General features: G+C 41.4%; 1 protein-coding gene across 4 annotated transcripts in view; it reads right to left on the reverse strand.

Moving 5' to 3' along the window:
• Positions 1–228: 228 nt before the first annotated feature.
• Positions 229–16,562, reverse strand: part of LCLAT1 (lysocardiolipin acyltransferase 1) — a 106,335-nt gene continuing 90,001 nt past the window's right edge. For all 4 annotated transcript variants that reach the window (XM_048938122.1, XM_048938120.1, XM_048938119.1 and 1 more), the window contains one exon: positions 229–4,284. In XM_048938122.1, the coding sequence (XP_048794079.1) occupies positions 3,776–4,284 (509 nt within the window). In that variant the 3' untranslated portion in view covers positions 229–3,775. The remainder of the gene's footprint in view (positions 4,285–16,562) is intronic.

Consider the following 16,562-nt stretch of genomic DNA (forward strand, 5'->3'; position numbering starts at 1 on the left):
GCCTGCCCAAGGGCTTCTGCATCACTTTATGGGAACAGCAGGGAGTGTACAATCTTCTCCACTTCCTAGGAACAGAAGGGAAATGTCACCTCAACAACCGTAACAGCCATAAACCAGCAACCAAGTACCTGCAGATCAAGACATCAGTGTGAGTGGAGACAAGGCTCCTTAAGGATGCATACCGAATATGTGACACAGTAAAATGAAAACAGTGAAGTTAAACACATGCAATGCTTCAAGACTTTATTGTTGCTGTAGAGTAATTGATACATGGTTAAAATACCCTAATATAACCAATGAACTTTGAAAACTAAGGCTTTCTGTAGGTCTGTAGTATCCTGGCATTTTCTTTCATACAATGTACATATAAAATCAAGTTATAAAAACACTCATCTTTTTTAAACAACAGAGATGTACGCAATGCACAGAGCTAGAAACTACATTTCGTATGATCAAGACAACACCTTACAGACCAGCTTGGAGCCCCACAGCTTTGAACACAAGAGAAATGTCTTGGTTTGATGCTCTGTTAGCCAGAAGAGTTTCAGCACAAACACAGATGAGAGGACTTCAACTTTCAGTTCGGAGCAAAGAGAAAGAAACCCACAGCACAGATGAGGAAACATTTGAAGGAACAAACAAAGAGTATCTCCAAAGGCAGGAAAAGCAAGTTGTGTTTCTCAAATAACATAAGGAAGACAGCAGAGATGGAGGCCCCATAGCAGGAGTAGTCGTGGTTGAATGACGTGCTCTGTCTACCGGGACTGTGAGAGGACACAAGCCATGAGAAACTGGGCTGATCAGTAAGATAAACCTGGGTGCCAATATGAGGTCCACAAAAGGTAGACGTGTGATTGCTGGAGTACTAGCACCTTTAATCTAACAGCACTGAGAACACTTCAAGTGATTCACCCAGCATGTCTTAGTAACTGGAGTCTGAAAAAGGAAATGGTGAATAACAACAAAGTATTCTCCCCAAAATATGCATATTAAAACCTTTCGAGTAAAAGCTCTTTTTGACCAAATAGGAAAAGAACATACACAGAAGGATCTTCCTCATCACTTTAGTGACTTTTTAAACACAAAAGCTGATTTTTTTTGTCTTGCATTTCTAATTGAAAAATGAGGCACGGCGTCCAGAAAGTCCTGCCTGTCTCAAAGTCAAGAGCCTTCCCTGCGAGGAGGATTCCTCCCTTACCATGGGCTCTCCTACTGTATGCAGCCAGGCAGTGCAAATGCAGCATTTAGAGCTAACAAGATGAAGATTATTTCTGCTCACTCTGAATCCACGGGAGAGGAGGATGAATTACAGATTTGCAGGACATTTCCCACATTACATCAGTTACACGTTTGGCTCCAGCCGGACAGAAAACTTGTAAGGGTCATCTCTGAACCGCATTATATTTCATTTTCAGAATTGAACTCTAATCAAACACAGATACAAAATACTCTAGAAATCCTTCCCTGCTTGCATGACCAGGACTCACACTGATGTTTCTGGTATGCTTTATGGTGTCACCAAGTTCTCTGAATGACTGAAAATGTGTAGCTGGTATTTATGTCACAGCTGCCCTCTGAAGTCATTCCCGAAGACTTCTAAGGCTGTTGGTGTGCCCCAGCCATGGCTGCTCCTGGTGTGAAAGCACAGCCATGGCTCAGGACAGACTCAAAGCCTTTGGGTCTCCTCTGCTTATCTATAAATGCCAATTTTAGTTTTTCCCTTGTGGTGACTGTTATGTGGACATACAAGGAACTGCACCAAAGCAGAATACTAAGGGAAAAACACCAGCTATGCAGATCTAGGCTTTTGTCTAAATGCCTTTGATATCACAAAATGACATTAAGGAACATCACCGCACCACAGAAGAACTGCAACAAAACAACAGTTACCCGACTTTAGGGACTCCCATATAAATATGAAAAATCATTTAGAAACATAATCCTAAATATAAACCTACTTTTATTTATCTTTTAAGAAAAAAAGGATTAAAAAATTAGAATAAAACCGATGGCTTCAAGTACTTTGTGCATAATAAACAGTTATTATAAGCACGGATTAAAAAATACTTGTCACCTTGCGAGGGACAGTCGAATAGAGGCTGGTGATTCATTCAGAAATGGCCTTTGATAGAAACACAGGAGACAACATGTTCAGTGTTGTAGAAGAAACAAATGTACCTACAGTGCTGACCCAGTGCTTGAAATAGGCAGTTCGTATTTCACAGCAGAACAACTCAACATACAGTCAGGCTCTTTTGGTTTAGCTCAATTAAGTCTCCATGCAATAAACAACAAATGTTCAGGAAGTCCAGGAAGTTCTGCAGCAATACATTTGACCAAGTGATCTGACATTGCTGAGGCTGAACAAGTCTAACCTGAAGTGTCTCCTAAGTGCTGGCAATGTTTGTACCTTTTATTGTAGATATTACATTCATTACACTTGCAAAGTGCATTTTCAGAGTTTAATTTGGATTTCATGATATTTAGAAAGCCTCAATATCATGAAAAGAAGGAAGCGTGTTACAGTGGGAGCCTCCCAAAATAATAAAAGCTTAAAAGTGAAGAAGTATGGAAAAGAAGTGATGCAGTCAGGCAATGCAAGATAATTCTGCAAAAACAAGCTGAAACTCAGTTTCCCTTTGCTGTCATGGTCTGAAACCCACCTTTTCCAATACTCATACAAAGACAACCATTGCATTGGATACATTCCAACAGGTCTGGCTGGCTTACACAGAAAAGGCAATTTTCTTCTTTATGCATTTGGACAACTGAAATGTCTACAGAAGTAACGTGAGAATAAACCAAAAAAGCCTTCAAAAAACAAAAAAAGATACCTTGCCTTCTCCAAAAATAAAAAAAATTAAAAAAAAAAATATCATCAAATAGTGTCTATAATGAGACCTCTTTGAAAAATCATTTACCAGCTACTCCAGAGACAGACACATCTTATTGCCTCTACCAGAAAAAAAACACCAATAAAACAACAAAAGCCAGCTCCCCTATCCTGCAGCTCTACGTACTACAGCAGGAACACATCTCCCACAGCTAAGAGGGACACCAAACCAGCACCAACAGTGAAAAATCAAAACCTAGCTGCATAGATCTATTAAATAATCAGCAAAGACAACTGGAGGCAAAGCCAGCACTGTTTCTCAGACCACAACACAATACTGGCAGGCCTAAAAACCCTTTAAGTTCTGACTGACTGAGGCAGAGCAGGTTGAATAGCGTGCTAGGTTCAGTAGTGTTGGAAGAAGCTGAAGTCAAAGCATTTTAAAGTAAGTGTGACTATTTGAAACAGCAACAAAAAGAAATGGAACATCCTCTTCCAGCTTCCACCTACCATCAAACCACTGTTAAACATAGCAGCTTTTCCAATCCGGTGCTTCATGACAACGTGATTGTACAGAAGTAACACATCTGTCTTTCTTAGCCGGACAGCTGGGATTTGTACATGGACTTTCAGTGCACCTCACATTTATTAACATCCCTTTGATTGTTCAATAATCCAGCAACGTGTTTCTTAATTACAGCAGAATGCAGTTGCTAGCTGCTCGCAAGAGCAATGCTGAAATTACATTCAGAGATAAAAACTATCATTTTCACACGCAGTGATAACTAACGGTTTTCCTTCTTGTCACAGAATTAAGTGCAAATGTCTAGCAAACAATGACAATAGTAAAAGACAATTCTCATGCAAAAATTCTCTCCTGTCCATAAAATTTGCAGTACGTCCCAAAGCCACCCATTATTATGCCCTTCTTTACGCAAGAAGCTACTTCTCTTTAATTTTTGTGTCGTTAAGTTTCTGTTGCTTTTTAAAATATTGATGACAAGCAAGTTCAATTAGTTCCAGCCCACCAAATATCTTTTGCTGCACAACAAAAATGATTATCACGGCTGCAAAATACCATCGTGCAAAGCTGTACAGGTACAGCAGTGCAAACGTACCCATTGGGAACACCGTCCAATACAGGAGTGAGATGCACTTGACTGCCAGGACCCTGAGCTCAGACTTACACGGGGGAATAAAGCTTTGCCCCGTCTCATCAAAGCACTTTCCACCTTCATAGAAGCGTCGAAGTCTCTCCTCTTTCTCTTCCCAACGCTTCTGGCACCAAAGCTGCAGCTCCTCCTTAGAAGTGGGCACTGTCTCTACAGGGTATCTCTGGACATGAAAGTGAATCTCCTTTGGGAAGTTTCCATTCAAAAGGTGCTTCTCCGTCTGAGGAATGTTTTGGGGGTATGCCACAGTTATGTCATGGATAGCATCAAGATTGTTACCTGGAAGAAAGATGTGGGGAAAAAGATCAATACAGGCCGTACAACAACCAGAGTGCTAATTCACTTCAAGGCACATTGAAAACTGCCAAAATTGTAGAAGGAATCCCAAAGATACGCCAGCTATGCAGAGATTGTTTTATATTCTGGAATCCAAAGGCTGAGAGGTCAGATATTTCCCATTCACTACCTCCTCTGAATTGAGCAAAACCTTTGGAAACAAAATGACACTTGCACAAGCTAATGTAGAATTACAACACGGGGACTAAGGGGATAAAGTCAAATCAGAAGGAGAAAAGATGCAAATCTGATCTTGGAAGAAGAATAGAGTATGCACATCTAATCCACTAACACACATTTCCAAAACAGTCATATGTGTGTTGCAAACATATCTTTAACTCATCAAACATAACCTACTATGTACTCCTGCGAACAGAGCAAAATATTTAGTCTGAACTTTGATCTGAAGCAAACAGCACACACAGTCCTAATTTACCAAAGATCTGCAAGAACATGCATGGAGCACACACCAGTTTAAATACCACTGGGTTCATTAAGTCTAGGGTGACTGACGAAGGCTGAGGAGCCTCTCTGTAGCTCGTCCAGCTTTGCAGAGCACTCCATCTAACACAGTTCTTTATGTTTGACCTGGTATTCCAATGGGGTGAGCTGTGGCTTACTTCATTCCAGAGCTGGTAAACACAAAGTGCAGTGCAAACAGTGGAGAAGCTGAGCTTTATGTAAACCACATACCACTATCTGGCCAGAGTTAACTCTTTGAAAAGCAACTTTGGATTAGAAATTCAAGGAATACTGATGAAAAAAACGGATCTGCATTACCATGCCTGATCAAGCCAACACTCCAGAATGGACAGCACTATTGCCAAAGCTGTTTTTACAAGCATATCTCTGTACTAACCATTTTTACATGGATGCTCTTCCCAGTATTTTCTTTGCCCTCAGCCTTTGCCTAGACATTCTTTTCAGATTTCATAATCTAAATTCTGCTAGTATAAAGCTGATCTAAAAATAGGTGCATGGTGCGCTGGACATTGCATAACTGTTAAGTTCTGCCAGCAGTGATTTATCCTGTGTTGCTGTTTCTATTTTGCTGGCTGTCTCAGGGCAAAATAGAATTGGAGACTAAATGCTGTCTGTAGTTGCAGTGTCTGAAGACATTTTTTCTCATAGATTATGTTAATTCTTGCAAAAACAAATATAACAACTTCTTCTCAGCTCTGTTCTCCCTTTCCTTTTGCTCTCCTTCTTCACATCTTCAAAAATGACAGAAACAGAACAGAGACTTTAAATGGCCATGTTCAAAATAAGTTATCTAAAGTTCAACTCCAACTATCACAAGAGAGGAGGAAAAAAAAAAAACCCTATGCCATCCATCAGAGTATTTTACAACGGTAGCTTATTATAATGGTCTCTCTCAAGAGAGTTTTGTGTCTTGGGTTTCTAAAGAGCAACCCAAAAAAGGCGTAGTCTTCCTGAGATTCCCATATGAATAAAAGTCTTCTGTGAAAAGTTCTTTGGGCTACTTGAGTGTCTCACTCACCTTGCAGTCATTCGTGTCTCTGAAGCTAAACAGGCAGTTTGTCATTACTCTACAGGATGTGCAAATGTTCTTGGAATATCAAAGCTTTACACAAACTTCCACATCATCGTAAGAATTGTGTTAAGCACTGAACAGCTTAGTACTAGATTATTCTGATAAAGAAGCATTTATATCTTGTACATCTTATTAACTCTTCATCAGACTATTGCTTTTAACATACTTCTTATTATACGTGCACATCTGGTTGATCATGGTATCTTTCCTAGCTCGAAAACTTGCTTGGGATGTATCTAGAATTTATGGCTGTCCCTTGTTCAGAAATCCCCACCTATGAATGTGGAGCAGGACTTCACCACATTCTAAAATGTTTACATTACACAAAGGTTTCTAAATAAGCTACCCAGAACAAAGCTCCCAGAGCTGCATACAAGAGGGTGAGCTCTATATTTTCTGCATCACAAACAGGGAAATTAAAGCAAATGATGATGAGGTGATCACAGACTCACAGATCGGCCTGGGTTGAAAAGGACCACAATGATCATCTAGCTTCAACCCCCTGGTATATGCAGGGACAACAACCACCAGACCAGGCTGCCAAAGCCACATCCAGCCTGGCCTTGAATGCCTCCCGGGTGGGGCATCCACAACCTCCTTGGGCAGCCTGTTCCAGTGCATCACCACCCCCTGGGTGATCCGCTCAGTGTGGCCAACTTGAATCAGCATCTTCTAACAGCCAGCTGCAAAGTTTACCTATTAAACTCAATTTTACTCAAGAAGAAATTACGGTTATTTCAGAGGTAGATTTATCACATCTGGAAGCACTGAAACATCAGAAGGAAAAGATTAGAATACCGGGTTTCACATGCAAGAGCATCAGAGCCTCTCAACAGGTCCCTTGTTTGGGTCATGCATATTTAAAAACACACAAAAGGCAGACTGAAACTTTAATTCCCTGGTGAGGCAGGCAGGTGAAAAGGACCAGCTTCAATCAGTTTTCTACAGCTGTTGAAAGAAGCATGCCCTGCCATTTGTTACGTGCAGTGAAGCTGCTGGATCCACACCATACACTTGAACAAAAGAATTCTGCATATTCTCTGTTGATACGTCAACAGTATTTTAGAATATGGCCAGGGTCTGTACATCATTTCCAAATGTGCTACAAGTGAATCTGCTAGAAAAGTTACTGCAGCAGATGAAACCACACCACCCATGAACAAGGACAAAACTCCCTTAGGCTATGTTTAATCAGGCAGTTTTGAAGATGCATCCTTGGCTAGAGCACATTTACCACCTCTGTTGCTCTCTGAAGTTAAGCTGGTTCCCTCTGCAGCCTGAAGATAGCTAACAGCAAATGCTTCAAATGAACAGCAAGGTGGAGGACAGTGAGTGAAAGAGTGATCCTGACTAGAGATGCATTGAGGTGACTGAATTTAAAGATCCACTTAAAACCTCTATTTCTGTACATTTTAAGAAGAAATCGCCCTAAGGGAAGTCACCCCGTTCTACTTCTCCACTGGATCAAAAAATGAAGTGAATTAAATGTGTTTGTTCATAGTTTAAAGAAGCTGCCAGTGGACAAAGCCCCTCTTTACATTGCTCTTTGTGATGTTCACACGATCTTTATTCTGCTCTTACCCATTTCCACTCACTGTAAGACTTGTGCCCCAAGTGTTGTGTGTTGACTGAATGCGACCTGACCTGCAGTGCGTCTTCCTAAATGACCTAAAAAGCATGTTGTAACTCAGGCTTCTGAAAATTCAGTGCAACTGTAAGCCAAGTGCTAGAAACTGTAGGTGATGAGCTATGCTGCTTGTTTCTTTCTTATGTAATAATAAATCTCTAATTATAACCATGGCCCTGCAGCCAGTCACTGCCAGGGATCCCCAAAGAACCTGTCCTGGTAACAAGGACAGAGAAAATCAAATAATATTCACAATGTTGCCTCTGAAATCTAATTTAACTAAGAAACCTCCATTAAGGCAAAAATATGTCAGGTAGCTAGCCCAGTCCTTCCGGACAAACACATGAGTTTCAGTAGCTTTACATCCTCATTGCTTTCACTCTGCAGAATTAGACCTATGAACATTATTCTGTCCTACGCTTTACAGAAGCACTTCAGAAAAAGAAAGGTTACTACTGTGCCCAAGAACAATTATAAAATTTGTTTGTAATTATTCTTAAGCAGCTACAAATACAAGGTGAATGATTAATAAACGTTGCAATCTCTATGTTGGGATGACAGAATGGCACAAAAGCCACAAAGTTATTTTTCTCTTTAAATGTTCTGTCCACCAGTCAAAGTGATTGATGTTTCAGGATATGCTGATACACAACATTAGTTTAAGCAACCACAATGCATAGTTGGTTGCTATGGGCACTGAACTTACAGGTGGCATAGAAAGAATTTACCAGGATCCTAGCCAAGAGAAAAAACATCAGAGAATGATGCCTTCTTTTAAAAAAAAAATTCCAGCAGAAAGTTAGGACATGATCTCTCACCACACCAGCTGTTCCATCAGAATTGTTGTTCTGTGTCACAGAGTCAGCAGTGGTAGCCCAGTAGATGTGAGGCTGCCCTCTTTTCCACCAGTTTTACACAGACAGATATACATACAACCTGATCTCAGCTGACCCCAGGCCCTATGCTGCTGGGTTGAACCTTTTGATCCCTCTAATAGCCAACTTGTCACCATCTGATCTTCCCAGCATCCAACTCATACATATAGCAGCTTCAATAGCTGTCTCCTGAATATCCCATAAATCCCATATAATCCCCAAACACTCTCCTCTGCATCCCACAGTGATCCCTAAAGTCCTGCAAGGAGTAATCCCCCTTGGTCTACAAGGTGATGGGCAGGTGCCTCCCTCACTGACACACTGTGATGGATGCCCACCCCAGCTCATGGCTGATGGCTGCCCCATGACAACCCTAGGGGGAGGCAGGACAGGACTCTAATTCTCTGTCTGTGTTTTGGGATTTTCCTGCCTACTATTACATCCCTGTGCTCCTCTGTGTGTGCACAGACCAGCCCTTTATCTCACAACCCAATATTATAAAACCTTATAACCAGGGGTCTCTTCTTAGGTTCAAAGTAAAGACATCACAGGTAAATTTGGAATTCTTTTAATGATGTGTGTTAAAAAAACCCAAGGTCAACACAATATATTTCTAGGGGAAAAAGGAGTCTGAATATAAAGCCCGGATTAAACTATTTTAAGCCTCTTTCAAATACATTTGGAGCTGCAGTTGATGAAAATTGCCAGAACTGATGCTCAGCCCAAGAACACAGTCCGAATTAAGAAGACTGGTCGCTCACCCTCATCCCCTGCAGTGTAAGGATCGCTGCTCACTCCTCAGCAATGACTCACGCTAGTGACAAGGACGTTTTCTTGCTCATACCTGGAACAGAGCAATGCTGAGCAAGCTCACTGTGAGATCTATATAGGCAGTGACTTGAGGGCCAAAATGATGATTCAGAGCAGCAGCTCTTAAAAGCCAAAATGGCCATCACTGTGCCAAAAATGAGGTAAATCCATGTAATGCACTACTCAGGCTTTCAACAGTCTGGAAGGTGAACAGGTAGCTGAGTCTCCTCAACATTAGCAGTGGTGGCTATTATCCATTTCCATTCCTAGTGAGGATCTAAGCAGCTGGACTTCATCCCACTTTACTTACCACTGACACTACCTTAAATCGTACGAAGATTATATGGTCTCTTCCCTTGCATTAATATAGTAGAGAAGATGCTATTCTTAACTGCAGTTCATCACAGAGCAGTGAGCTGATGAATGGTGAAGTCAAAATGAGAGAGGCATGCTAAGGTGCTTTCACAACAAAACAGTCATGATAAACTTAAGATAAACCGTTCTGTGAATATACACAAGGCCCCTGAGCCTCGTCCCTTCCATCTCCCACCACAGTGTAATTGCAGCACACCTATCCCATAATCACACAACTCTGAATGCATCACACATCTTCAGACTTCCATAAACATCACCTGTAGCTTTTTCACCCTCCCTTCAACAGCACAGAATCGTTTGCGTTGGAAGGGATCCTTAAAGGCCATCTGGCCCAACTCTCCTGCAATAAACAGGGACACCCACAGCTCCATCAGGTGCTCAGAGCCCTATCCAGCCTGCCTTTGAATATCTGCAAGGACAGGGCACCCATCACCTCCCTGTGATGCAACCTGTGCCAGTGCCTCACCACCATTTCTTTAAATAACTTTATCCGCAATATATTTATATATATTTCCTTAGGAAAACAGGCAGAGGAGCTCAGCATCTGTAAACAAACATAATGAAAGCAAAGCTAAAAATGAGTAGAACAGATTGTCTACACTGCTCAGTATCTGATTTTTTACACTAGCTTTGAGACAAAGATACATTTTTGGACATTAAAACAAAAGTTACCTAAAACAGCTTACTAGGAAATATTACTGTGTGGGCTCCTGAGATTTCAGTCATTTTTCTTTGAGAAAAATACGTTCCAGAGTATCAAAATGGAGCAGATTCAAGAATTTACAGCTTCTCTTGGGAAGCATCATCTTTGCTGAGATTTAAAACTTCAGGCAGCCCTCTCTAAAGCAGCAGTGTCAACCACGGTTCACCTAAATCACTTTCAATTCAGTAGCTATTGGAAATCTTTTTTGGCTAAGTGCAGCAATCAAATAAGCAAACAAAAAAAGACAGAAGGATAATGATGACCTTGATTAACAGAGAACAGTAATCCTGCATACCAATTCTTACTCTAGCTATCCCTTTTTCTATTGGCCCTGTGATAAAAGGAGATACAGAGACCTTCCTCCAGAGAAGATGGAGTTCAGGCACCAGCACCTCTTGTCCCTGAAGCTGGAAGCCAAGTTTTCTGGTCAGCAGCAGGAAAAAGCAGCGCTCTGGGTGCTGTGCATGGGAGCAGGGGTCTGCTGGGAACCATCCCAAGGTACCTTTCACTTGATAGTACAGAGATTGGGAGGTGTAAGGACATCCTCAAAAGTGTCAGCATACATTACATAAGTTTAGGTGTTTTGTTCAGTACATTCAAACCACAGTTTTGCAATCCGATGCCACGTGTCGAAAACGTGCAAGAAAACATCACTAACTGAAGCTGTCTATGGAGGAAACAGGGAAGGAACTGTTTTTACCTCCTGACCGTAGAGTTCTGCTAAATAAAACGGGTCATGCAGTTGCTAGTCTGATCTACCAACCTTGTACATTGCTCTAGAATCATCTAAACATACAGAGAGTACAGGCAGCGGTGCTGAATTTCACCTGTTTCACAGCACTTCAGAACCAGCATCAACATTTTACAGCTCCAACCCTCCTCACCATCTCTCTGGATACTGGCCTTGGGATCAAAGTCAGGTGTGAAATGCTGTGTGTCACTACTGGGTGATGCTGCAACCACTATTCCAGTGATTTCAGGAGCCTCATCTGCTGTGTGTTCAGTGTGTGAGCACATGAAGGAGGGCTGTGCAGGGGAAGTGAAGGACCCAGCTATCGTGATAAGGAATGCGTTGACCAGAAGGCTCCATCTGCAAGGCTGCCAGATGGTGGCTGCCCTTCAGTCTTCTCTCCTAGAATCCAAAGGGTTATTTAGGAACTGCAAAGTGAAAGCTGTTTGTGCTATTAATAAAACACAAAATATGTGGAGAGGAGGGAGCGAAGGGATAAAAGGGATGGAATAATAAGTTATTTTCAGTCAATAGGGATGACCAGGCACAACTGACTCACCACTCTTTACTCTATCATTCCTGAACTATATTTATCAAATCCAGATAACAAATATACCATATTTATTCCCTTGCCTGCCTAGCTTCCCACACTTCATGTCTGCTCCACGATATAAACATGAAATTTGGTTTTCAAATGCACGTTACACACTAGAAAGGAGAAAACATATTGTTTCTAAGTCACTATTACTGATTTGTAAATGATGTTTCATGTAAGAGACAGACTCTGACGCACTGGTACACCACTCATCAGCTCCACTGAGCTTTAACATGAATTTCCTGGCAAACGGACATGAAAATCACAATTAAGTTTGAAATAAAGATAATTTACTGTACTGCAGTGAAATCCTTCTAGAAGCATCACATGCAGTCTGCCTTGTCAGAAGGTATCTTTGCAGAAAGACAAATTTACATTCACCAGGAAAGAGCTGAACAGCTGTTTAGTTGTTTGTTAAAACCAAAGAAGTTCAATTATTCGTACAAGTACTTCAGTAAAGCTACACATCATAACAATTAAGCAAAAGTAAGGTATCATATAACCTTAAAATACATCCCATCTATATATGATGCATGAACAAACAACTCAAGCTGATTCTTATCTTGTAACACAACAGGCTATCCTCCTAATTTCTCAGTTATTTGGTAGGCATTTGAAATCCCTGAGAATCTGAGAAAGAGGCAATCCATCCACGTGTATTTCTTTGCACTCTGCCTAGATGAACAATCTCTCTGCAGCACCGATGGAATTCAGCATCAATCTCTGGAACCAAAACCATATCCTTACTGGAGGCAATCCAGTCCTGCTACAATCCAGCTGCTGCATCTGAAATTTCCACTGCCATGACGACTGGCCTCACTGAGTTAACAGTCAAACAAAACACTCTGGAACAGTTTACATACACAACTGCCATACCAGTGATGTTCAGAATTGTAGGACATCACTGCTACGTGAACAGCAGTTCACCTTTGAGCCAGCTCAAAGTCTGTAAGTACTGGGAATAAAAAGTGATACGTTCCTAAAGCTGTCAGGAACAGCAGTATGTATCAACTGTCACGTTACAGCTTTCAGCATCCCAACTAAAATAAAAGCATTCAATGGGCTGCCTTTCCCTATCTCCCTGTTCAACTTATTTATTTCCTCTTTGTCTTCCAAAGCCCTTGCTTATATTCTTTTCAAACAATTTTTTTTTTTTTAAATGAATCTGGGATTAGCCAGGATGTAGAGTAGGAATTTCTCATGATTTTCTCACAGTTTTTAATGTTTTTCAAATTGTTTTAAATGCAGGACCATTAGGCTCCAGCTGATCTGCAGACTGACCCTACATTTTGAGTCTCGTCCTTTGTGAAGTGGTTGCAAAGTCAGCATGAGATGGAGCATGAGGATTAAAAAATAATTCACCACAAATATTCAGAAGAAAGCAGCTGTTGCACAGTAATCATCTGATCAAAGTGTATCCTATCTTTTTAGGAATGCCACAGAGTTGTCACTTCTGGTCAGACCCTTAGTTCGTGCAATGGAACAATGGCACTGAGTAGCATAACGTTATCCAACTGTATTGCAACGGTAGCAATAAATAAATAAACAAGGGCTTCTACTGAATTACATTCAATCTCTTCTATGATCAAGATAAAGGTTCAGCTTAATTGCCTTCCCTTACTTCTTCTCCCTTCTTAATTGCTACAATCTGTTAACTCAGTGCATGCTGCTGTTTTTATCACTACCCAGAATCAGCCGCTAGAGAGTAGTCTTTAGCTGCTCAGTGACCTTCTACTTTTAGACAGACTTGCCCTCTTCAAACTGTCCCTGGCATCACTCATGGTCACTGACCCTCCAGGAGCCCCAGTTGGAGCAACCTGGCATCAGAAATAAACTTCAAGTGGAAGCAAGGCTGCAGGTAGGCTAGATGATACACCCAGAGCCACTGTATCTGGGATACAGGAGAAGAAACTCAAAACACTCACTCAAAACTTTTGAGAGATTCAGTGTTACAAATAAGGCCCATACCAGTCCAAAATAATTGATGAAAATGTACCCTGCAACAGAAATAGAATATAAACTAGACGTTGAAAAAACACCTGCTAGCAGCCACCTCAAATATTTGAATGGAGTGTTTCTACAGACATCCTGAGCCAATCTCTCCCATTTCATGCCTCACCGGTCTGTGCTATTGCCATTCTTGGTCACAGTGGTTTGTTTTCCTTTCAGCGCACAAAGTGAAAGGAATGCAGAACAGCACCAGCAGTCCGACAAGAAGGTACAATTTCAGCACAGAGAAAATCGTTAGGCTTATAACTTCCTTCTGATTGATACACAAAAAAGCCACGTTATCCATTTGCTCCACCCGGTTTAAAACGCAGGGCAAGGATTTTGCTCTGAGAACATGTCACATGCTACCTTTTGAGGAACTTCTGCCAAGAATGTGTGTTTTATGATCTAAATGTGCAGCTGAGGCATATTTACACAGAAGCAAGCTCATCTATACATCTCAATAGGTGGTATCAGTCTAGGGCAGAGAGGCACTTGGGCTTCAATTAACCAGCACAGCCTCTTGAATTAATCGACAAAACACAGCCTCTAACCTTATACACTCAGTTATTTAATGGGATTTAATCCCTTGAGATTCAACTCTAATACCACTAATTCCATTTCCATGTTTTTTTCCCCTGTTGACCAACAAAACAAAACATAGACCCCCCCCAACACTAAAGTGTACAGCACTGCAAATAACAGGCATGCAGGCCCACGACTGCGTGCACTGAGAGACATGGACGTATTGTACCCAATCCCCTGGTGCTAAAACAGTTTTCCACCAGACCACAACACACAAGTGGACAAATCTCATTAAATTTAATCAGCCTGGTACTTGGGGGAGCCATCTTAATCAGTAAGGGATTTAATGAAAAGCCGCAACTCCTATGAATAGTCTTTAATTACGACTGACTAATATTTATCCACAAAGAAGAATTTGTTTCAGGATTAGTCTGAGGACCTGGAAGAAGCCAAAGACATCAATTTAATAATGGAATGCCTAATTAAAGTATAATGGAAACTTAATTGTGATATGCTGCTTTGTAGCGCACATGATTTATTTAGAACAATTGCTTTTCACTGGGCTCATTAGGGAAAGTTAAACAAAACACAATGGTAAAAAAGAAAAGGGAAAAACAGACAAACTGGAACTTCGATGATGATTATAATCAGCTGATGAAAGATAGCGACATGCTTGTCAGATAAAGCACTGCCATGCCTTTGCAGGCTGTGGTTAAAAGTGTTTTAAAAGGGTAGTAATGATTACACAGTTCCTTTGCTCCCTAACAACGTGGGATCAGTCCCAAGCCCTACTGCAGCTACTTGGTGGAGCTCCACTGTTGCAAAAGAAGCCATCAAGTTGAAGGGTCTTTGGACTCTCCTCAGTCAGAGTAACCTCACGTAACACACACACCCTCACAGAATCATACAATGGCTTGGGTTGGGAGGGACCTCAATGATCATCAAGCTCCAACCCCCCTGCTGCGGGTAGGGCCACCAACTTCCATACCTAATACTGGACCAGGCTGCCCAGGGCCCCATCCAACCTGCCCTTGAACCTCCAGGGACAGGGCATCCACAGCCTCTCTGGGCAGCCTGATCCAACCTCACCACTCTCTCTGTAAAGAACTTCCCCGACATCCAACATAAATCTTCCCTTCTGCTAGGGCAGAAATAAGAAGATTAGCTTATGGTTTTGTTCCAACTACTGCTGTTCATAGGGATGCTTTAGAAAATCATGTCAGTCAATCCTTCAAATGAAAATGAGAAAAGATTGCAGAGTGCCGACCCAGACATTCCCATGTCTAGATGGATGCTGACTTCTTAATACCCATCTTTGTACTTCCATGTATGTGATGCTATCAATCTGCCAGTCTGAGAAGTAAAACCCAATTCTTATCTCAAGCAAAAGTAAGATGTGGGGCCAGTGGTTCATCTTCAGATCTGGTCTCATTATTTCCACAGTGAGGCTGAGAAAGACCATTCATCCCAGTTCGCAATGACCCAGTATTGAGCCAAATGTAGCATTCTGTCAAGGCAAGTAAGAACAGGTTGAGGTTCATAATCAGTATGTTCAACCTTCTTGTTAAAGCCACGGATGACAATGATCTGCTCCTTTTTAATGCAAATCAGAAGATAATCACAGAATAATCCTGGTTGGAAGAGACCATATGGACCACTGAGTGCAACTCCTGGCTCTACACAGCACCACACAAAATTCACAGACCACAGGAGTTTTGTGAGGCAGAAGATCACGATGTGCCTTGCAGTGACTCCACCAGACAACCTACACCTTTGATATTTTATCACAGGTGGGCTGAGAACATAACATTTCAGTGCTGCCTGATCTGGAAGTGACAAGTGTGGGAAAAGCAGAAAGCCATGGTCTTGTAACCCCATGCTGGTAAGTGAAAACAGTTGTTACTAACATTTTGAACATTGATTTTTGACACAAATATGAGTTTGTACACAACTAATTCACAAGGAACAAACCGAGGCAGATCGGTTTATTTCATAGGACTTACAGAAAGAAAGTCCACTGTTGTCAACAGGCAATTGTTTTTCTTCAGCATTTTGGTTTAGAGAAAAATGAAAGCCCCCCAAGCTTCGAGCAGCGCACTGAGAGGACAATGCTTAATTAAGGGAAGAGTACTTGCCATTGCAGGAAATTCCTTTCAGCTTCGTTTTCCCTAAGGACACTTTGCTATAGGAAACAAATAGATCTAACACATTTGAGTTCAGAAACACACTCCCTCAAGTTTTCCTGAACAATTTCTCAGCACACCTCCCCAGGCTTACCACTGCAAGCACAAAAGGCATCACATGGTCCTTACTCCACAACTTCTTCCACTCTGAGATCCTGAATCACACTGGAGAAGCAAATGGAGAGACGTGAAACACACATATCAGTAATAGATCTCAGAAAACTCTACTTACCTTGGTTGTAACTTGTTTTTTT

The sequence above is a fragment of the Lagopus muta genome, chromosome 2, assembly GCF_023343835.1.
Source record: "Lagopus muta isolate bLagMut1 chromosome 2, bLagMut1 primary, whole genome shotgun sequence".
NCBI classification, from domain to species: domain Eukaryota; kingdom Metazoa; phylum Chordata; class Aves; order Galliformes; family Phasianidae; genus Lagopus; species Lagopus muta.